Source organism: Balaenoptera acutorostrata, chromosome 3 (genome assembly GCF_949987535.1).
Source record: "Balaenoptera acutorostrata chromosome 3, mBalAcu1.1, whole genome shotgun sequence".
Classification (NCBI taxonomy): Eukaryota; Metazoa; Chordata; class Mammalia; order Artiodactyla; family Balaenopteridae; genus Balaenoptera; species Balaenoptera acutorostrata.
Genome location: NC_080066.1, coordinates 71,817,136 through 71,833,888, shown reverse-complemented (window position 1 = coordinate 71,833,888; position 16,753 = coordinate 71,817,136). Strand labels below are relative to the sequence as shown.

Here is a 16,753-nt window from a genome sequence, read left to right as displayed (position 1 = left end):
ACTGAGTGATTTGAAGGATACATTGTTATTTGAAAATTGCAAGGTGGAGAAAATGTATACTGTATGTTACTATTTATCTAATGGGGGATAGGAATATCTATGTAGTCACTTATATTTTTAAGAAAAGAAGGATAAGCCATTTAAAAACACAAAGATTATCTAGAAGGAGAGGGGGAGAAATAGGGTAGAGGAGACGGAGAGCTTCTCTGAATACTTCTGGTTTTGTAGATCTGACTTTGGAACCATATAACTATTTTCTACCAAAATTAAATTAAAAACAAAGGAATTCCTAACATGTGAAAACAAAATGAAGCAAATGAATCTAATTGTATAGAACTGATAGCATGACCACACAAAGAAGACCAATTCCAAGTTACTGTTAAGTAATCAGCACTGATTCATTTGTTATTTTAAAACTGTTTTGGGTGTAGTATGGAGTAAAGCAAATGAGTAATTATACTGTTGTTTAAAACAGGACCTTTGGCACCAGAGAAAGAAAATTCATATGTAGGATAAATGAGGTTAAAGAAAAATCCTGTAGTGTAATATCTTAACTGGATATATCAGTCTGACCTTATATCTTATCTGAATTGATATGACTTCATGGTGATCTGTACATTTCAAACACACACACCCAAACACACACACACACACACAATGTATGTATTCCCTAGTTTGCCCAATAAAAAGACCTAGAAACAACTAACAACACAATAATAATAAGCATCTCTACGAGACCCAGATCATGGTCTCTTTTTTTTTTTTTTTTAAAGTTTATTATTTATTTATTTATTTATTTATGGCTGTGTTGGGTCTTCGTTTCTGTGTGAGGGCTTTCTCTAGTTGTGGCAAGTGGGGGCCACTCTTCATCGCGGTGCGCAGGCCTCTCATTATCGCGGCCTCTCTTGTTGCGGAGCACGGGCTCCAGACGCGCAGGCTCAGTAATTGTGGCTCACGGGCCTAGTTGCTCCGTGGCATGTGGGATCTTCCCAGACCAGGGCTCGAACCCGTGTCCCCTGCATTGGCAGTCGGATTCTTAACCACTGCGCCACCAGGGAAGCCCCAGATCATGGTCTCTTAACATCACTTTCCCCTAAAGGAACTAGAGAGAAATGGCTGCTGATTCTAAGCATGGGATAAGCAATGTGAAAGATGATCATGACACATCTTCACAGCAGAAAGCAAGAGCACTATCAACTATTACCAGGGTCATGTCAAAAGGATTTGACATGTCAAGTTGAAAAGGATTCCAACAGCCAAAAATAAGACATTTGTACAATAAGAATAATAACTGTTAATGCATCAAAAGATACCAAACAGGCTTACACTGTAAGTTTATAAAGATACAAAACAAAATACCCTCCAAAACCCCTAACTGATCACGTATATAAGACTGTAGAACATAGATTATTTGAAAAATGGGAAATAAAGGAAAAGAAACATCCTGCCTTTCTATTGTGATCTAGAACTCAGAATAACTGAATAGTTGATGAATAGCAGTTTTCTCTTTATAGAAGTTTTTCAGTTAATAAATGAAGGAGGAATGATAAAATTTCACTGTTTTATAATGGATCTAGGTAATGATCAAAGGGTGCTATCATCACAAGAAGATAAATAAGGCTCTATATGACTTTTGATGGAGGCATACAACATTGTCTGTGAAATATTATTTTTTTAATTGTGGTAAAATATATATAACATAAAACTTACTATCTTAACAATTTTTAAGTGTACCATTCACTACTGTTAACTATACTCACACTGCTGTGCAACCCATCTCCAGAACTCTGCCATTTTGCAAAACTGAAACTCTATACCCATTAAACTCATTAAACAGCAACTCCTCATTTTTCCTTCCCCTAGCCTCTGGCAACCACCATTCTAGTAGTCTATTTGACTACTTTAGGCACCCCATATAAGTGGAATCAGACAGTATTTGTCCTTTTGTGACTGGCTTATTTTACTTATCATGATATCTTCATGGTTCAACAATGCTGCAACACGTGTCACAATTTCCTTCTTTTTTAAGGCCATGTAATATTCCATCACGTGTATTGGGTTGGCCAAAAAGTTAGTTCAGATTTTTCCATGAGATGTTATGGAGGGACTTCCCTGGTGGCACAGTGGTTAAGCATCCACCTGCCACTGCAGGGGACATGGGTTCGAGCCCTGGTCTGGGAAGATCCCACATGCCACAGAGCAACTAAGCCCATGAGCCACAACTACCAAGCCTGCGCTCTAGAGCCCACAAGCCACAACTACTGAGCCCACGTGCCACAACTCCTGAAGCCCACACGCCTAGAGCCCATGCTCCGCAACAAGAGAAGCCACCGCAATGAGAAGCCCACGCACCGCAACGAAGAGTAGCCCCCATTCACTGCAACTAGAGAAAGCCTGCGCACAGCAATGAAGACCCAACACTGCCAAAATTAAATAAATAATAAATAAATAGATTTATTTAAAAAAAGATGTTCTGGAAAAACCTGAATGAACTTTTTGGCCAACCCAACATATGCCACATTTTGTTTATTTATTCATCTGTCCATGGACACTTGGGTTACTTCCACCTTTTGCCTATTGTGAATAATGCTGCTATGGATATGGGTGTAGAATTATTTGTTCAAGACCCTGCTTTCAATTCTTTGATCTGTAAGTATTATTGGGGGAGAAAAAAAGAGGAAACCTGGGTCTGATGAAGCTTCGAGATCTGACTACCTATTTATATTTACAGAGAATATAGGAGACTGAAGAACATATCAAATAACACCACAGGAATACAATCAGCAAAACAGACCCTCTTTCTTCAACAGATAAACTGCAGTGGGGGAAAAAAGGATGGAAAGGAAAGCAATAGATTAAAAGTAAGAGAAACTTAAGAAACCTATCAATCAATTGTAATATATGAACCTTACTTAGATTCTGATTTAACAAATCAAGTGTAAAAAAAGAGAAATTTAAAAATCAGGGAAATTTGAATATTTTATATGAAGAAATGATCAATGATTTTTTAAGATGTGATGATGTCTAAAAAGAATCTATATACTTTAGAGATACATACTGACTTACGTAGGAGTGAAATGACATATTTGGGAACTCTTTAAAAATAATCCGAGATGTAGGACTTCACCGGTGGTGCAGTGGATAAGACTCTGCGCTCCTAATGCAGGGGGCCCGGGTTCAATCCCTGGCCAGGGAACTAGATCCCACATGCATGCCACAACTAAGAGTTCTCATGCCACAACTAAGGAGCCAGCAAGCCGCAATTAAGGAGTCCTGGAGCCACAACTAAGGAGCCCACCTGCCACAACTAAGGAGTCCATGTGCTGCAACTAAGGAGCTGGCGAGCTGCAACTAGGACCTGGCACAACGAAATAAATAAATAAATAAGAATGCCAACTCTCTCTAAAAAAAAAAATAATAATAATCTGAGAAGTAGGGGTAGGGATTGTGAGGGAGGACTGGTAAGGCTACAGTGAAACACCGATGGCAAAGATCTGATAATTGTCAAAACTAGTTTGCATAGGATTCTACTTTTGTATGGTTTGAAATTTTCCATAATAAAGCTTTAAAAAAAAAAAACAACTCTGACTCACTAATTTGCAATGTTTTCCATGAGAAAACCACCATTATTTCAGTTCAACACACTGTTCTTAGAATAAGGAATTTTTTTGTTTTAAAGAAAAGTCACAAACCAATGTAAGAAACAACATCCCTGATAAATAGTTGCAGTCAAAATGATTAGTTGTCATGGAAGTTTTTTTTTTTTTTTTTCCTTCCTAAGAGAGATATCACATTTTAGTTCATTTAGTCCAAATATTCTACTCAATATTCAATGTAAAAATAATAAATGAGAACTAAAAAGGCAAACAATCACACCCAAACTATCATCTTGTTCTTGGGATGTTTTGAACCATTTATATATTGTCTAAAGACAAAATATTGAAGGAAAAAAAAAAAAAACCTAACCTTTGATTTTACATAAATTGAATTATGCTATTTAGAAACAAAAACTGAACTTAGTACCTTTATTTAACCCTTACATTAGTACTGTTACTAAATATTAGAACTACAAATTCAATTTATAGATTTGAATAAAAAGCTTTCTGGAAATATACATTTACTTCTTTTATGTGAATAACTCTCCCACCAAAATGTGAGAACTACATAACTAGCAAGTTTGTAGAAGGGAAAGATGGTTAAACAGGGAGAAAGGTAGTCCAAAAAAAAATCTGGGGACTTCCCTGGCGGTCCAGTGGTTAAGACTCCGCCCTTCCACTGCAGTGGACACAGGTTGATCCCTGGTCAGGGAACTAAGATCCCACATGCTGCGCAGTACTGGGCGGCCAAAAAAAAAAAAAAAATCTGAATTGTATTATCTACTATCCCTAGTTTCAGATATTGAGAATTAAATGAAATTTCAGGGTCAGACATGCAAAAACATAAAAATGTTTTAATTCCTCTTGATTCATATCTACTTCAAATATAAAACCCCAACTGAATTTCTGTCCCTAAACAAACGCAGTATCTAAAAACATACACAAAACCATAGGAATAACAATGTTAAACCCTACCTGAAAAAGATCCAAAAGAGGCTTCCAAGAGAGCATTAAGACTGCTGCTCTGTTGATGGTTTTGGGAATTTCAGAATAAAACAGTGTATTTTCTCTGTTCTCACCAGACATAGCTACAAAAGAAAACAATCATTTTTTGTTATTTTAAAAAATAGCAATCTACCACAATTGTAGTAGTAAGTATATAATGCCTTCTATATACTGCAAAATTTTGTACTCTATGAGACCTATAATGAATGTTAACAAGTAGGAGATGCACATGCCATATGCCACAGTAATTTTCTTCAATAAAACCCAGGCTCCCAGAAAAATCCTCAGGTTTCCTTTTGATATTCAAATTTTAGTCCCTCTCAAAACAAACATAAAAGTGTATAAGATGATGTAAGGGTACGTGTTACTTTTAGTTTTTTTTTTTTTTTTTTTTAAATTGTTAGTGTCTTACAAGTTGGCAATAGACTCATTAGATTACAAACGGGGGTACTTTGTGACAACTTCAGACTACCAAGCTTCTTCTTTTTATGAATCATTTAAAGTATTTACTTAGAAATATACATAGGTCTAACAATTTGAGTTCTTCTTCACTATAAATGTTCTACCACTATAATCACTAATAAGTTTCAAATGAAAGTACATTCATATTAAAACAACACAGAATCCGATATCTGATTTGTTAAGTCTCTTTATCCTTTATTCGAGAATTGTGAAAGAAAGAGGTCTACACTAAGTAGAAGATAGGTCTATTCTGTGAAATCATACAATAACTGAATGGGAAGATCACAGCAGTGTAGAATAAACTACATACCAAAGAGAAGTAATAGAAATACAACATGGTTATGAAGAGGTGAACCAAAGAAAACTCAAAGTAAAACAAAGTCCTTCTACTCTAAAAGGTGCTAGAAGCTATCACTTCCAAAAAAGCTAGGGGAGAGTGAAGGAAAGAGAAAATAAATCACACAGGAAGAACAAAAACTCCCTCTCTAGTGGAACAAATCCTCAGCCTTGTGTTTCTGATAATGGCAGAGAAGGCAGTCTGTGGAAGGGCATGGTAACTTCCATGCTAACCCTTGCAAAGGTGGGGGATGACTCCCCAAATACCCACAGATTCCTTTATCCCTTCATTATGCTAAACTTTTCTTAAACCTTTCTTAGTTTGTGTTGCCTTTTGGAGTAAAAAGTCAGGTATCAGCTGATATTTACTTCAGCACTTAGTTTTGTCTTAGATCTATTTTGTACATTCCACAGTTACTTTCTTACATAATTCTTAAGACTGTAGTCACTTATCCATACCATTCATAATCTTACAAAATATGATCATATCCTCCTTAAGCCTTTTCCTTCTAAGAGCTTTCAACCTGCAAATATGAAAAAGCTGGTTCTCATCTACCCTCAAATGAGAGCCATCCACAATCACTTCAAATGCCCCTCTTGAAACTGCTCCTTGTTCCATAATGCCTTCCTTGGCTTCAACCTTGACCAATAAAAATTTCCAACGCATTCTATGTACACACACACCAGTTCTGTATAAACACAAAATGACCTTTTCTCATTGTTTCTTTCCTGTTGACACACTATTTATTGGTGTACGATATATATTAAAATTTCTGAAACAACAGATTTACATGGAAAAATATTAATATTCAGATGATATAAAAGACTTGAGCAAATGAAATGGCATACAACTTTTTTGAAAAGCTCAATATTTTATAAAGATTGTCAATTTTCCTAACTTCATCTATAAATATAATGTAATCCTAAAACAGCATAAATAGGATTGGGAGAAAGGAGCTCTAATCTAATTTTAAGTTCTCACAGAAAAACAAGCAAACAAAAATAATCAAGAAAACTATGAAAAAGAGTGATGAAGGGTGACTAGTACTACAAAATAGTAAAACATCTAAAGTTACGATAAAAATAATAATAGTAACAGCAGCATAACATTGGCACTTGATTTGACAGACAGATCAGTGGAACAAAATGAAGTCCAAAGTAAATAAAGATTTCAAAAAATATAATTTGGAGCTGAGAAAGCCTTTCTAGATGTGATGCAAAACTACATAAAAAGTAAAAAGTTAACTACCAAAAAAAAAAAAAATCAGATTTCTACAGAAGGGCAAAAGGCACTAAAGGCAAAAGACATTAAATCTCAGGGAAAAATACTACGATGGGTTAATTCCCTTCTTGTACAAAAAAGGGCTTTATGTCAACAAGAAAAGCACCCACAACCCAATAAAAAATAGACAATGATTACAAACACATCAGTCACAGAAAAAGAAATACAAATGCCTTGTAAATATGGGAAAGGATGCTCAACCTCACTCATAAGAAAATTAAAACTACAATGAAATATGGGGATATAATGTACAGCAATACTATATTGCATATTTGAAAGTTGCTAAGAGAATAAATCTTAAACGTTCTCATCACAAGAAAAGAAAATTTTTTATTAACTATATGTATGGTGACAGATGTTAACTAGACTTACTGTAGTGATCACTTCACAATGTATATAAATATCAAATCATTATGTTGTACACATGAAACTAATATGTCAATTAAAAAAACAATAATAATTTTAAAAAAAATTACAGTGAGGAACTGCTGTTCACCAATCAGACTGGGAAAGATAAAAAGAAGGTTTATTACTTACTATTGGTACAGGTGTAGAGAAATACATACTCTGAGACAATGCTGGCAGGGATGTAAACTCTATAACCTCAATGGAGGGGCAATTTGGCAGTATCAATAAAAATTCAGAATCTGTACACCTTTTGTCCCAATAATTCCACTCTTTGGAATTAGTCCTATTAAGTAAATTCACACATGTACAAAAATGATCTAATACAGTGATATCTGCTCCCTCATTTTTTGTTAATACCAAAATAGAAAAACCTAAATGCCCATTATTAGAGGGCTGGTTAAGTAAAAGATGGCACAGTTATATAATGGAATACTCTGGAGTTGCTTAAAAAAAATGAATCTATAATTACTAATGCGGACTCATGCAGAGAATATCTCTTTAAAAAAAAAAAAGTCAAACAGCTTTGGAGGAGGGGAGAAAGCCTATTTTTAAAAACTTAATAAACAAACGCACATTAGCAGGTCGGCCCTCAGACACGTCTCTGGCTATTCAGCCCTTCCTTTCCCACCCAACCCCTAGCTGTGGGACTCAACTCAGGCCTCAGTTCCTCCAGTGTTCCCGTCTCTCACATCCTTTCTTCCTTATTCTAACAACCGTTCATTCCCTTCAGTCTCTGGGTTAGGAAAATAAAATAGCGTGACTACAGGAAGGAAACTCCAAAATTTATGGGCTTGTGATTCCATTTCAACTATTGTACTGGGAGTGAAATCCCTTTCTTTAAGCAGTTTTAATGGTTATTTCATAAACATTTTTGTGAGACATTTGTTTATAGTTAAGAATTATGGATGGTATGGCTATAATTTTTAACTATTATACTAAATATAAGGGTTCCCCCCCTAACTGTGCCCAAACTCTCTTCCAACCAAGCTGCCTGATTTAGCAAGTATGGATGGGCTTTTCTTATATTGCTTCTGCAATCTGAGGAAAGTCTGACTTTCCGCCTCCAAAAAAAAACATAGCATAAGTTTCTTGAGAAAGATATATATATATTTCCTACTCAGATGACTTACCTAAATATTTTAGCATCATCTCTCAATAAATGTGTTCAATGAGCGACAATTAATGAATAGGCCTTTGGGACTTAAGCTAATACAAATAATAATTACCAGTTGGTGAATGCTAGGCAGCATACTATAATTTACAACTATTATTTCCAATCCTAAAAAATAATACTGTAATGAAGACAGCTGCTTGGGGGATGGGAATGGGGTCTACAAATTTTTTTTCTTTCCCTTTTTAGTTTCCTTCCTCAAACTAGCCATAGCCAAACAATAAAACTTGGTTTGGCTGTACAAGAACAGTATTGTGTTTCTTAATATTTATTTAAGTTGGAAATGTTTTCATGTAAAATGTTTAATACTTAAGACAATCCTATGAGATAGACATTAACCCTCATTTGATAGATGAGGAAATTGAGACCCACAGGGTAAACAAGTCAGCAAAGAGCTGATACCAGAGCCTAGGCTTCTGATTCCAAGACTAGCTCTTTATCCACTGCCCTGTGTCTATATACGTGCTAGGTTAGTCATTTCTTTCAGTACTAAGCTGTGCCTAAGCCTGATAGTTGTTCAGGATTTACTACCTATTCCTTTTACCACAACATCTTAGTAAAGGATTTAAGGTGCATAAACAAACAAAGAAACAAAAATGTCAATCAGTGGTATCGTACATTTAATGAAGACAGACCTTAAACCTGGAGTGAATGGGCTCAGGAAGAAGAGACCAAAACCAGCCTTGGTTTAAAAAAATGAAAGCAGTAGCTGTTGAGAGTGGGAACAAACTACTGGTTTTATTATGTGTTCCTAATCTGACCATTCCTAAGGAAAGGCATTTTGAACTAGCTTTAGGAAGAAGTAATATCTAGCATCTTTACTTTGAAAGTAAGATCATGATCAATTCATGATTTGTTATGTGCAAATAAAAATCAAGTTAATGGGACAAAACAAAATGAAAACAGCACCAAAACTGAAGTTCTTCTAATTATTTTTTTTTCCTTTGGTGGAACCATCACTGATTCATTCACTTATTTATTCACCAAAATTTGAGTGCCAATTGCATCTAGCCTCTGTTTGAATTAAGAAAGGATTTCCTTTCAGAAACTATGACTTCATACTCACCAAGGTAATAGATCCTGTCCGAATGAGGCCCATCTGGATCATTCCTCTTCACAAACATAAAATCATGTGGTGCCTTAGCCATCATGTAGCCATGATATTTTCTGGTATCAGCAAGCAGCTTTTTAAGCTGACTCCAGGAATATCGCTCAACATAAAACGGCTCCAATTTAGGCCGATCCTGTGATTCAATATTCTCCTCACACTCTGCAGTTTCAAAGATCTCAACACCAAGCTGTTCTGTTTCCATCGCTGCTGCCATGTTGCATTTTCCTAGAAAAATAAGGCACATGAAGTTCACAGGTCTGCCTTCTCTTATATTAATCAGAATGACAGTCTGATAGGGCCCCCCAACCCCCCCAAAAAAGGGGAAAAAATGCTTTTCAGTACAGTTGCAATTAAACTTAGTAAGAAAAGCAATAGCTCCCCCTTTTCTTTAAAAATGAGATTAAAAAAAAAATTGAGGTCATGTCTATTTCACAGTTGACTATAAATCTCTTGGGGAACTTTTATAAAAGGCTCTCCTTAGGTATCTCTTGCCAAAACTCCTTTTTCTTTCCCACACTGGAAGGAAACGGGCCATATGCCAGTTGGCTGCTATGCTCCTTCAAAGAGCATGTCAATAGTGAAGCTAAATGTGCCAAGGGAGTTAAGTGTTTTTGCACTTAAAAAAAGTAACTCATTTGATAAATGTGGACTTCTTCAGAGAACAGAAATAATCACAACCAATTAGAACAGTTATAAAATTGTGGCAAACAATGTACTTCTAATAACCTTTCCAGGGCACTTACCCAAGATAATATAAATACTGTTTCCTTTTAAATGAGACTCCAAACAACAAAAGACCTAACTGGCTGGTACATTTTTTCTTTGTCTTTTGCTCTTGCCTAAACATCACTATCTGATGATCCCCTGTGTAACTCTATACTATAAGGAATTTATGTGACTATTACTACAGATTATAAAACTTTTACTCTTATGATTAAATGAGGAGAAAAAAGTGGCTTTAGTTGTAGTTTATGCACAAAACATTTAATGTTTGTAATATCAATATTTTGATAAAAGTCCAAACCCAATTTACCACTTCAACCCCAAAGCAGTATTAAGATTTCATCTACTAATGATGTTTCTTTCATTTTACAAATCCAGAAGAGGATGATTTTTTCCTTTATCTATTTCAATATTTAAATGTAACAGGTACAAAGTATCAGAGAAAATAACAAGAAGTGTTATTATAAACCACTGTATGATATTCTGACATGCATTATTCATAACGCTACCAAAAAGGAGCAACATAAACAACAATTCTGGGGCAACCTGCTCTTTTTGAACTAATAAATGTCCGAAACATGTGGACTTAGGAGATAAACTAGATTGCATTTGTGTAACCAATTCACATAATTATTAACTACTTCTACAACAAAAATCAATACATGGCTGTATATTTAACATGATGTCTTTTTTAAACCTTAATTTCACAGGTTAACAGGAGTCCGTGGTAGAAACTACCAACCACAGAGAAAAAGTCATTAGCAGGTATGGGTTGTGAATTAGTTCATCAGGTGTGCTGGTGTGCTATACGGCATTCGAAAGGAACAGAACTGTGAGGCCACGGCCACAATACTGTGTCTTTTTTCAGGCTACAGTGAACTACACTACCGTTTTCAATATAACAGTAGCAAGAGCAGCCAGAAAATCTACTGGAGAGTTCTATAGGTATACAACTTGTAATATTATTACAACTGGGCATTTACCTCCAATGATTGAAATCCAAACAGCTCAACAGAGGAAAAGTCATTTAGCTCAACTGGTATTCAGCATATTGATATTAAGTAGCAGTACATGACAGTAGTGGTTGTTTGCCCATCTAAAAGCTGGTGGAGGTCTGTTTTCTATCAAATGTGTCAATGGATTTAGTTTGATTCCTAACAGAGTAAGGGATAAGTGAGACAAGGAGATATACAAACTGGGCTCATTCTTCTCAACTCCCCTTGTGTTAAACTTGGAACTTCAGCTCCAAACCACTGCTTGAAACAATAGAGCTTGGGGATGGAACAGGGAAGCTCAGACAGACTTCCCAAGCTTACTGCCCAGCTTCTTGAGTCATTATTTTGACATGTCTCTTACATAAAAGTTGCCATTACCTTGCACTTAAGCAAAACTATCTGGTATTCCTAAATTGTACTAGGTCCCTGGACTCACTATTTCTCTGACTCTCTCTACACACACACACACACACACACACTTTATAGTTCAAATGACACTATTCTGTATTTTATGGTCAATGTATATCCTGCATTTCCTAGGCTAGACCTGATATTACATAATTTTAGTAATTTACACAAATGTGTAACTGACTGATTTAATTTCCAGATTTCCATAACACCTTACCTACAAATACATTCTCGAAATATGTGACCCGAGTTTTCTAATTGCAAAAATTAGAAAATAGGTCAGTACATGTTCTTAGCACAGTGCATGTTATTTCACTGCCCCACCTACCTCTTCACTTAAGGCCCTTCGCTGGTGCCTACCTGATTGTATTTTCATCGGTTCAGATCTCTTCCACATTCAAAGAGATCTTTTTGAAGTGACTCAACTTCAAGCATAGATCCCTCTGCTCATCCTGCTCTCTTCTCACAGGAGTCTTTCCTTTTCTCACCATCCAATCCTGCTCACCAGGATAATGAAATAAGATATAAAGCTGTTGATCATTATTAAAACGGATCGTATGTGCCCAAAAAGATTAAACCTAAAGTCTCAAATAGTACTTGAAACTGATGCATATGCTTTTTGATATAATATACAATGCCTGAATTACTTTGTATCTGCATTTTAATTATGAAAATTATAAACTGATTTTATTTCAGAAATGTATAGCCCGATTTACTCCAAAGAATATCCAAACGGTAGTGTAAATTCTGACATCCGGATACACATTAAAAGATAAATTATGGAAGAACATTTAAAAGTATAAAAGGCATACAGATGTGAGGTTACTCAGTGCCTACTGCAAATCTTCAAAAATGATAGATGATTAATAATAAAATTTATTTCTATGTGCCTGGTCCTGTTCTTCTGCCTTTTACATAATAACCAATTTGTATTATTTTACAGAATACATATTTAGCTGACTGGAGACAGAATAGACTCAACAGAATAACCACTAAGAACGACAGAGCAGGTCATTTTTGCGGAGAGAACTAACTTACAGTTAACATCAAGATTTTCACAAGATAAAGAATGTACTACCCATTTTCAGTGCATTCCATTTTGGCTTATTTCCTTTCCACGTATACTCTGAAAATAACTGAACTAGGTAACTTCTCTAGAAACGGAAGTGTTAAGTTTGTTGAAATTCTGGCTTAGTAAAAGAAAAGCAGGGTCTGTGATTATACCTGTCACTTTGTTATCGGTTTTAATTCTGGGCTCTCGGAACCCAGATAGGTGATGGAGAGAGATGTGGCTCAGTGGCAAATGGAGGGAAAAAAGTGAAGTTGTGCTAACACAGCAACAACGGACTACGATGTCAAGACACCTTCCCATTCACTAAGCCCCTCATTCAGAGAAGAGCATGTAGGGTTAGAAAATAGCCTCAGGACTCTTGAATTTGGACCCACTCAAATGTCATTCCTTAATTTTTAATCCAGGCGCCAGTCTGTCCACATAAAAACACCCCAAGCCTCGTTGAAGCCTAGCTATTTCACTCGTCAGCTAGTTGAGAGGTTCATTATCACAAAGTGGGCAAAGATCTTGAAAGCTAGAATGCGGAAGAAGAGGAGAGGTGTAGCAGAGAATATTAAGAAGGGGGACTGGGGGGATGCCAAGTCTTAGAAGAAAAGTGTGTGAGGGGAGAGGTTTGAAAAAAAAAAAAAAAAAAAAAAAGGAAAGGAAAGCACCTATCCTGTGCCAGGTAGATGAAATAGAATGAGAAGGGGCCAGTAAACAAGGAGGGAATCGACCTAGAGTGGGGCAGTAGAAAGAACACCAGCTGGGAAACCAGAAAATCTCAGTCCGAATCCGATCTGCCACAGTCGGACTTTAAGCAAATCCCTTCGCCTCTGTGGGCTTCCGTTTCTCATCTGTAAGCCCGGACAATACCCGGCTCCCAACCCCAGCAAGGCTCAATTAAGATAACGGACATGGAAGTCCGGAGGCCAGCACCCAGGGCTCAGGGGGCGCCCAGTGAACGTTGGCTGACTCGGAATCTGAAAGCCTGGGCTTCCTCTTCCGGCAAGTGGGGCCCCGCCACCGGCTGTGGCCCGCGCAGGGCAGCGCGCCGGGTAAACCGCAGAGCGGGCTAACCGGGAGAATGCGCCGGGCGGTTCCTCCGTGAGGCGGAGAGGCCCGAGTGGGCTGGGGCGCAGGCCTAGCGGGCGAAGGGGAAGGAGAGGGGGCGGATACTGCACCTTCCCCCCCCGGCCCCGCCCGGACCGTCCTGACGCGCGCTAAAGACCGGGCCTGCGCCGCTTCATGCCGCGCGGCCTCCACTCCCGACCCAGGGGCACCGGCCTCCTTGGCTACGGCGCCGGCGGTAACCGAAGCGGTGAACACGGCACTTAAAGGCGGCGGCGGCGGTGGCTCCAGCACTTCCGGTTTCTTGCGCGCTGCCCTCCAACGGGGGAAGGCGCAACGGGGCCAAGAAGAGCGCAGCTCTCTGCTCAGCGGGGTTCCCTTACGACAGTGCCGTCTAGTGGCCGGAGGAGCGAACGAGGCGCGGGAAGGAAACTGGGCGGGGGTCGGGGACAGAGAAGAAATCCAGAAAGGGGCAGTAACTTGCTGGAAATCACAGGACGAACTGTGGCACGTCCGTAGTCATCTATTTTTTTCCTTCGACAAATATATATTGAGTGCCTCCTATGTGCCAGGCAGAGCTGTAGACGCTGAGGATTAGAACACGGAGCAAGCCAGGCAAAAATCCCTGCCCCTTCATGGGGATGACATGGAGAGGGAAGGACCAGGACCTTGGGGATTTTCTGGGTGTCTTATTGTTATGGTGGAAAGAAACCTGAACTTGGAGTCAGAAAGCTTGGCTCTAGTACTAATTAATGACTTTCATCAGGTCAGTCTCTTTGAGCCATGGTTTCTTTATCTGTGAAACAGATGTACTAACGTCACTTAATTGCACTTAAGGAAAACCACGTGTGTCATACAAACACATAAAGATGAAGAAACTGGGGCCCAGGGTAGGGAAGTGAGTGGCTTGCTATTATCAGAACCAGAGGCAGGTCTCTTGACCCACAAGTTATTTCCTGTTCTACACCATACATTGGCTGAGAGAAAGAGAAAAGGGGAGCCTCGGGAGATGACTGGGAAAGTGGAAGGTGTAGAACAAAACAGTGGACAAGCTGGGCCTTCCCTATTTTCTATTATTACAAGGAACCATTTGTCAGAGGTGTGTGTCATTAGGCTTTATTTTAATAAGAGATCCATCTGGGTGCCATGTTCTACTCCTCAGTATGCAATTATTCACTCTGAGGTTAAATGAGTCTTTGCTCAGGCTTTTTTTTTTTCAGTTGAGTTCCCCTAAAAGTATAGTCATGTTTTCACTGGGATTCCTCTATGAATTTTGTGCAAAAAAAACCCAAAAAACCCCCAAACAAAAAAACACCTGAAAGTAGGTTTTAAGGCTTTGAATGCAGATGCATATGCTAACAAAATACAATGAAACATCTTGCACTTCATTTCATTCATCCAAATGTTTACTGAATCTCTGCCATGTGCCTGTCACTGTTCCAAGCACTGGGGCCACAACAGTGAATAAAGTAGGGAAAATCCTTGACTTTGTGCAGTTTATATTTGAATAAGAGGAAAAAGACCTCCCCAAAAGCAAAGAAAAAATATATAATTTTATGGAATTAAAAAAACAAGCTCCAATAGATAGTCGACAAGGACCTACTGTATAGCACAGGGAACTCTGCTCAATACTCTGTAATAACCTAAATGGGAAAAGAATTTGAAAAAGAATAGAAACATGTATATGTATAACTGAATCACTTTGCTATACACCTGAAATGAACACAACATTGTTAATCAACTATACTCCAATAAAAAATAAAAATTTTAAAAAAAAGAGAAAGATTGGGCTTCCCTGGTGGCGCAGTGGTTGAGAGTCTGCCTGCTGATGCAGGGGACACGGGTTCGAGCCCTGGTCTGGGAGGATCCCACATGCCGTGGAGCAACTGGGCCCGTGAGCCACAACTACTGAGCCTGTGCTCCACAAGAGAGGCCACGATAGTGAGAGGCCCGTGCACCGCGATGAGGAGTGGCCCCCGCTTGCCGCAACTAGAGAAAGCCCTAGCACAGAAACGAAGACCCAACATAGCAATCAATCAATCAATCAATCTTTACAAAAAAAATAAAAAAAAAAAAGAGAGAGATTAACAGTAAACCTCAGGGGAAAACAAAACAAAACACCAAAAAAAAGAAAAAAAGAAAAAAAAAAGCTCCAGAGAGGTAAAGGATGTGCTGAAGTCATATGTCTAATGACAGACAACTAGATTTGAATTCAGATTTCTTGGTTTTCAGTGTTATTTTCTCTTTCAATGGCAGGATTCAAAAGCCTCTAACCCTGAGAAATCTGTGGGGGGAACATCTCCATCACACACCCTGGCCACCTTGCATGTATCCACATAGGCCTCCTAGGCAAAGGCTGGAACCAACGGTTATCTGAGTTGTAGCAGAATGCTTTGTGATCTTTCCAGAACTGGAAAGGAACAGTCTTATGAAGACCTTGAGGCAATCTCCCCTGGGAGGCTGTCCTGGGACAACTTCTCATCCCCCCCTCCCAGGTTCTGATGAGGTGTGGGCTTTCTGCCCCACCCCCGTCAGAATAGAGCTGAGAATATAAAAACCTAGAACTGGCTGCAGCCTAGAACTGGCTCCTCAGAAGCCAGTTATCCCAGAACTTACATTGCAGTCACCTGGCCCCTTCTTTTTTTTTTTTTTTTTTTTTAATTTTATTTATTTATTTATTTATTTATGGCTGTGTTGGGTCTTCGTTTCTGTGCGAGGGCTTTCTCTAGTTGTGGCAAGTGGGGGCCACTCTTCATCGCGGTGCGCAGGCCTCTCACTATTGCGGCCTCTCTTGTTGCGGAGCACAGGCTCCAGACGCGCAGGCTCAGTAATTGTGGCTCACGGGCCTAGTTGCTCCGTGGCATGTGGGATCTTCCCAGACCAGGGCTCGAACCCATGTCCCCTGCATTGGCAGGCAGATTCTCAACCACTGCGCCACCAGGGAAGCCCCTGGCCCCTTCTTTTGCTTCAGTAGTGTCCTTTTTCATATATGGGACAAGGACCACTGGCACCTTGATGCATTCTTCCCTTTGTTATACATGTAAGTAATAAACTGTCTGAGGCTAAACTGGCTCCTTGGTTTTTTTGTTTTTTGTTTTTCGTGGCATGTGGGATCTTAATTCCCTAACCAGGGA

General features: G+C 38.5%; 1 protein-coding gene across 5 annotated transcripts in view; it reads right to left on the bottom strand.

Moving 5' to 3' along the window:
- DPP8 (dipeptidyl peptidase 8) overlaps positions 1-13,927 on the bottom strand; it is a 63,099-nt gene extending 49,172 nt beyond the window's left edge. For 2 of the 5 annotated variants that reach the window (XM_007166029.2, XM_007166034.3), the window contains exons 1-3: positions 11,858-13,927; positions 9,327-9,596; positions 4,572-4,684 (exon numbers count right to left, since the gene is read on the bottom strand). In XM_007166029.2, the coding sequence (XP_007166091.1) occupies positions 4,572-4,684; positions 9,327-9,596; positions 11,858-11,894 (420 nt within the window). In that variant the 5' untranslated portion in view covers positions 11,895-13,927. The remainder of the gene's footprint in view (positions 1-4,571; positions 4,685-9,326; positions 9,597-11,857) is intronic. The other 3 variants (XM_007166030.2, XM_007166031.2, XM_007166032.2) reach the window with 3 other exon arrangements.
- Between the last annotated feature and the right edge of the window lie 2,826 nt (positions 13,928-16,753).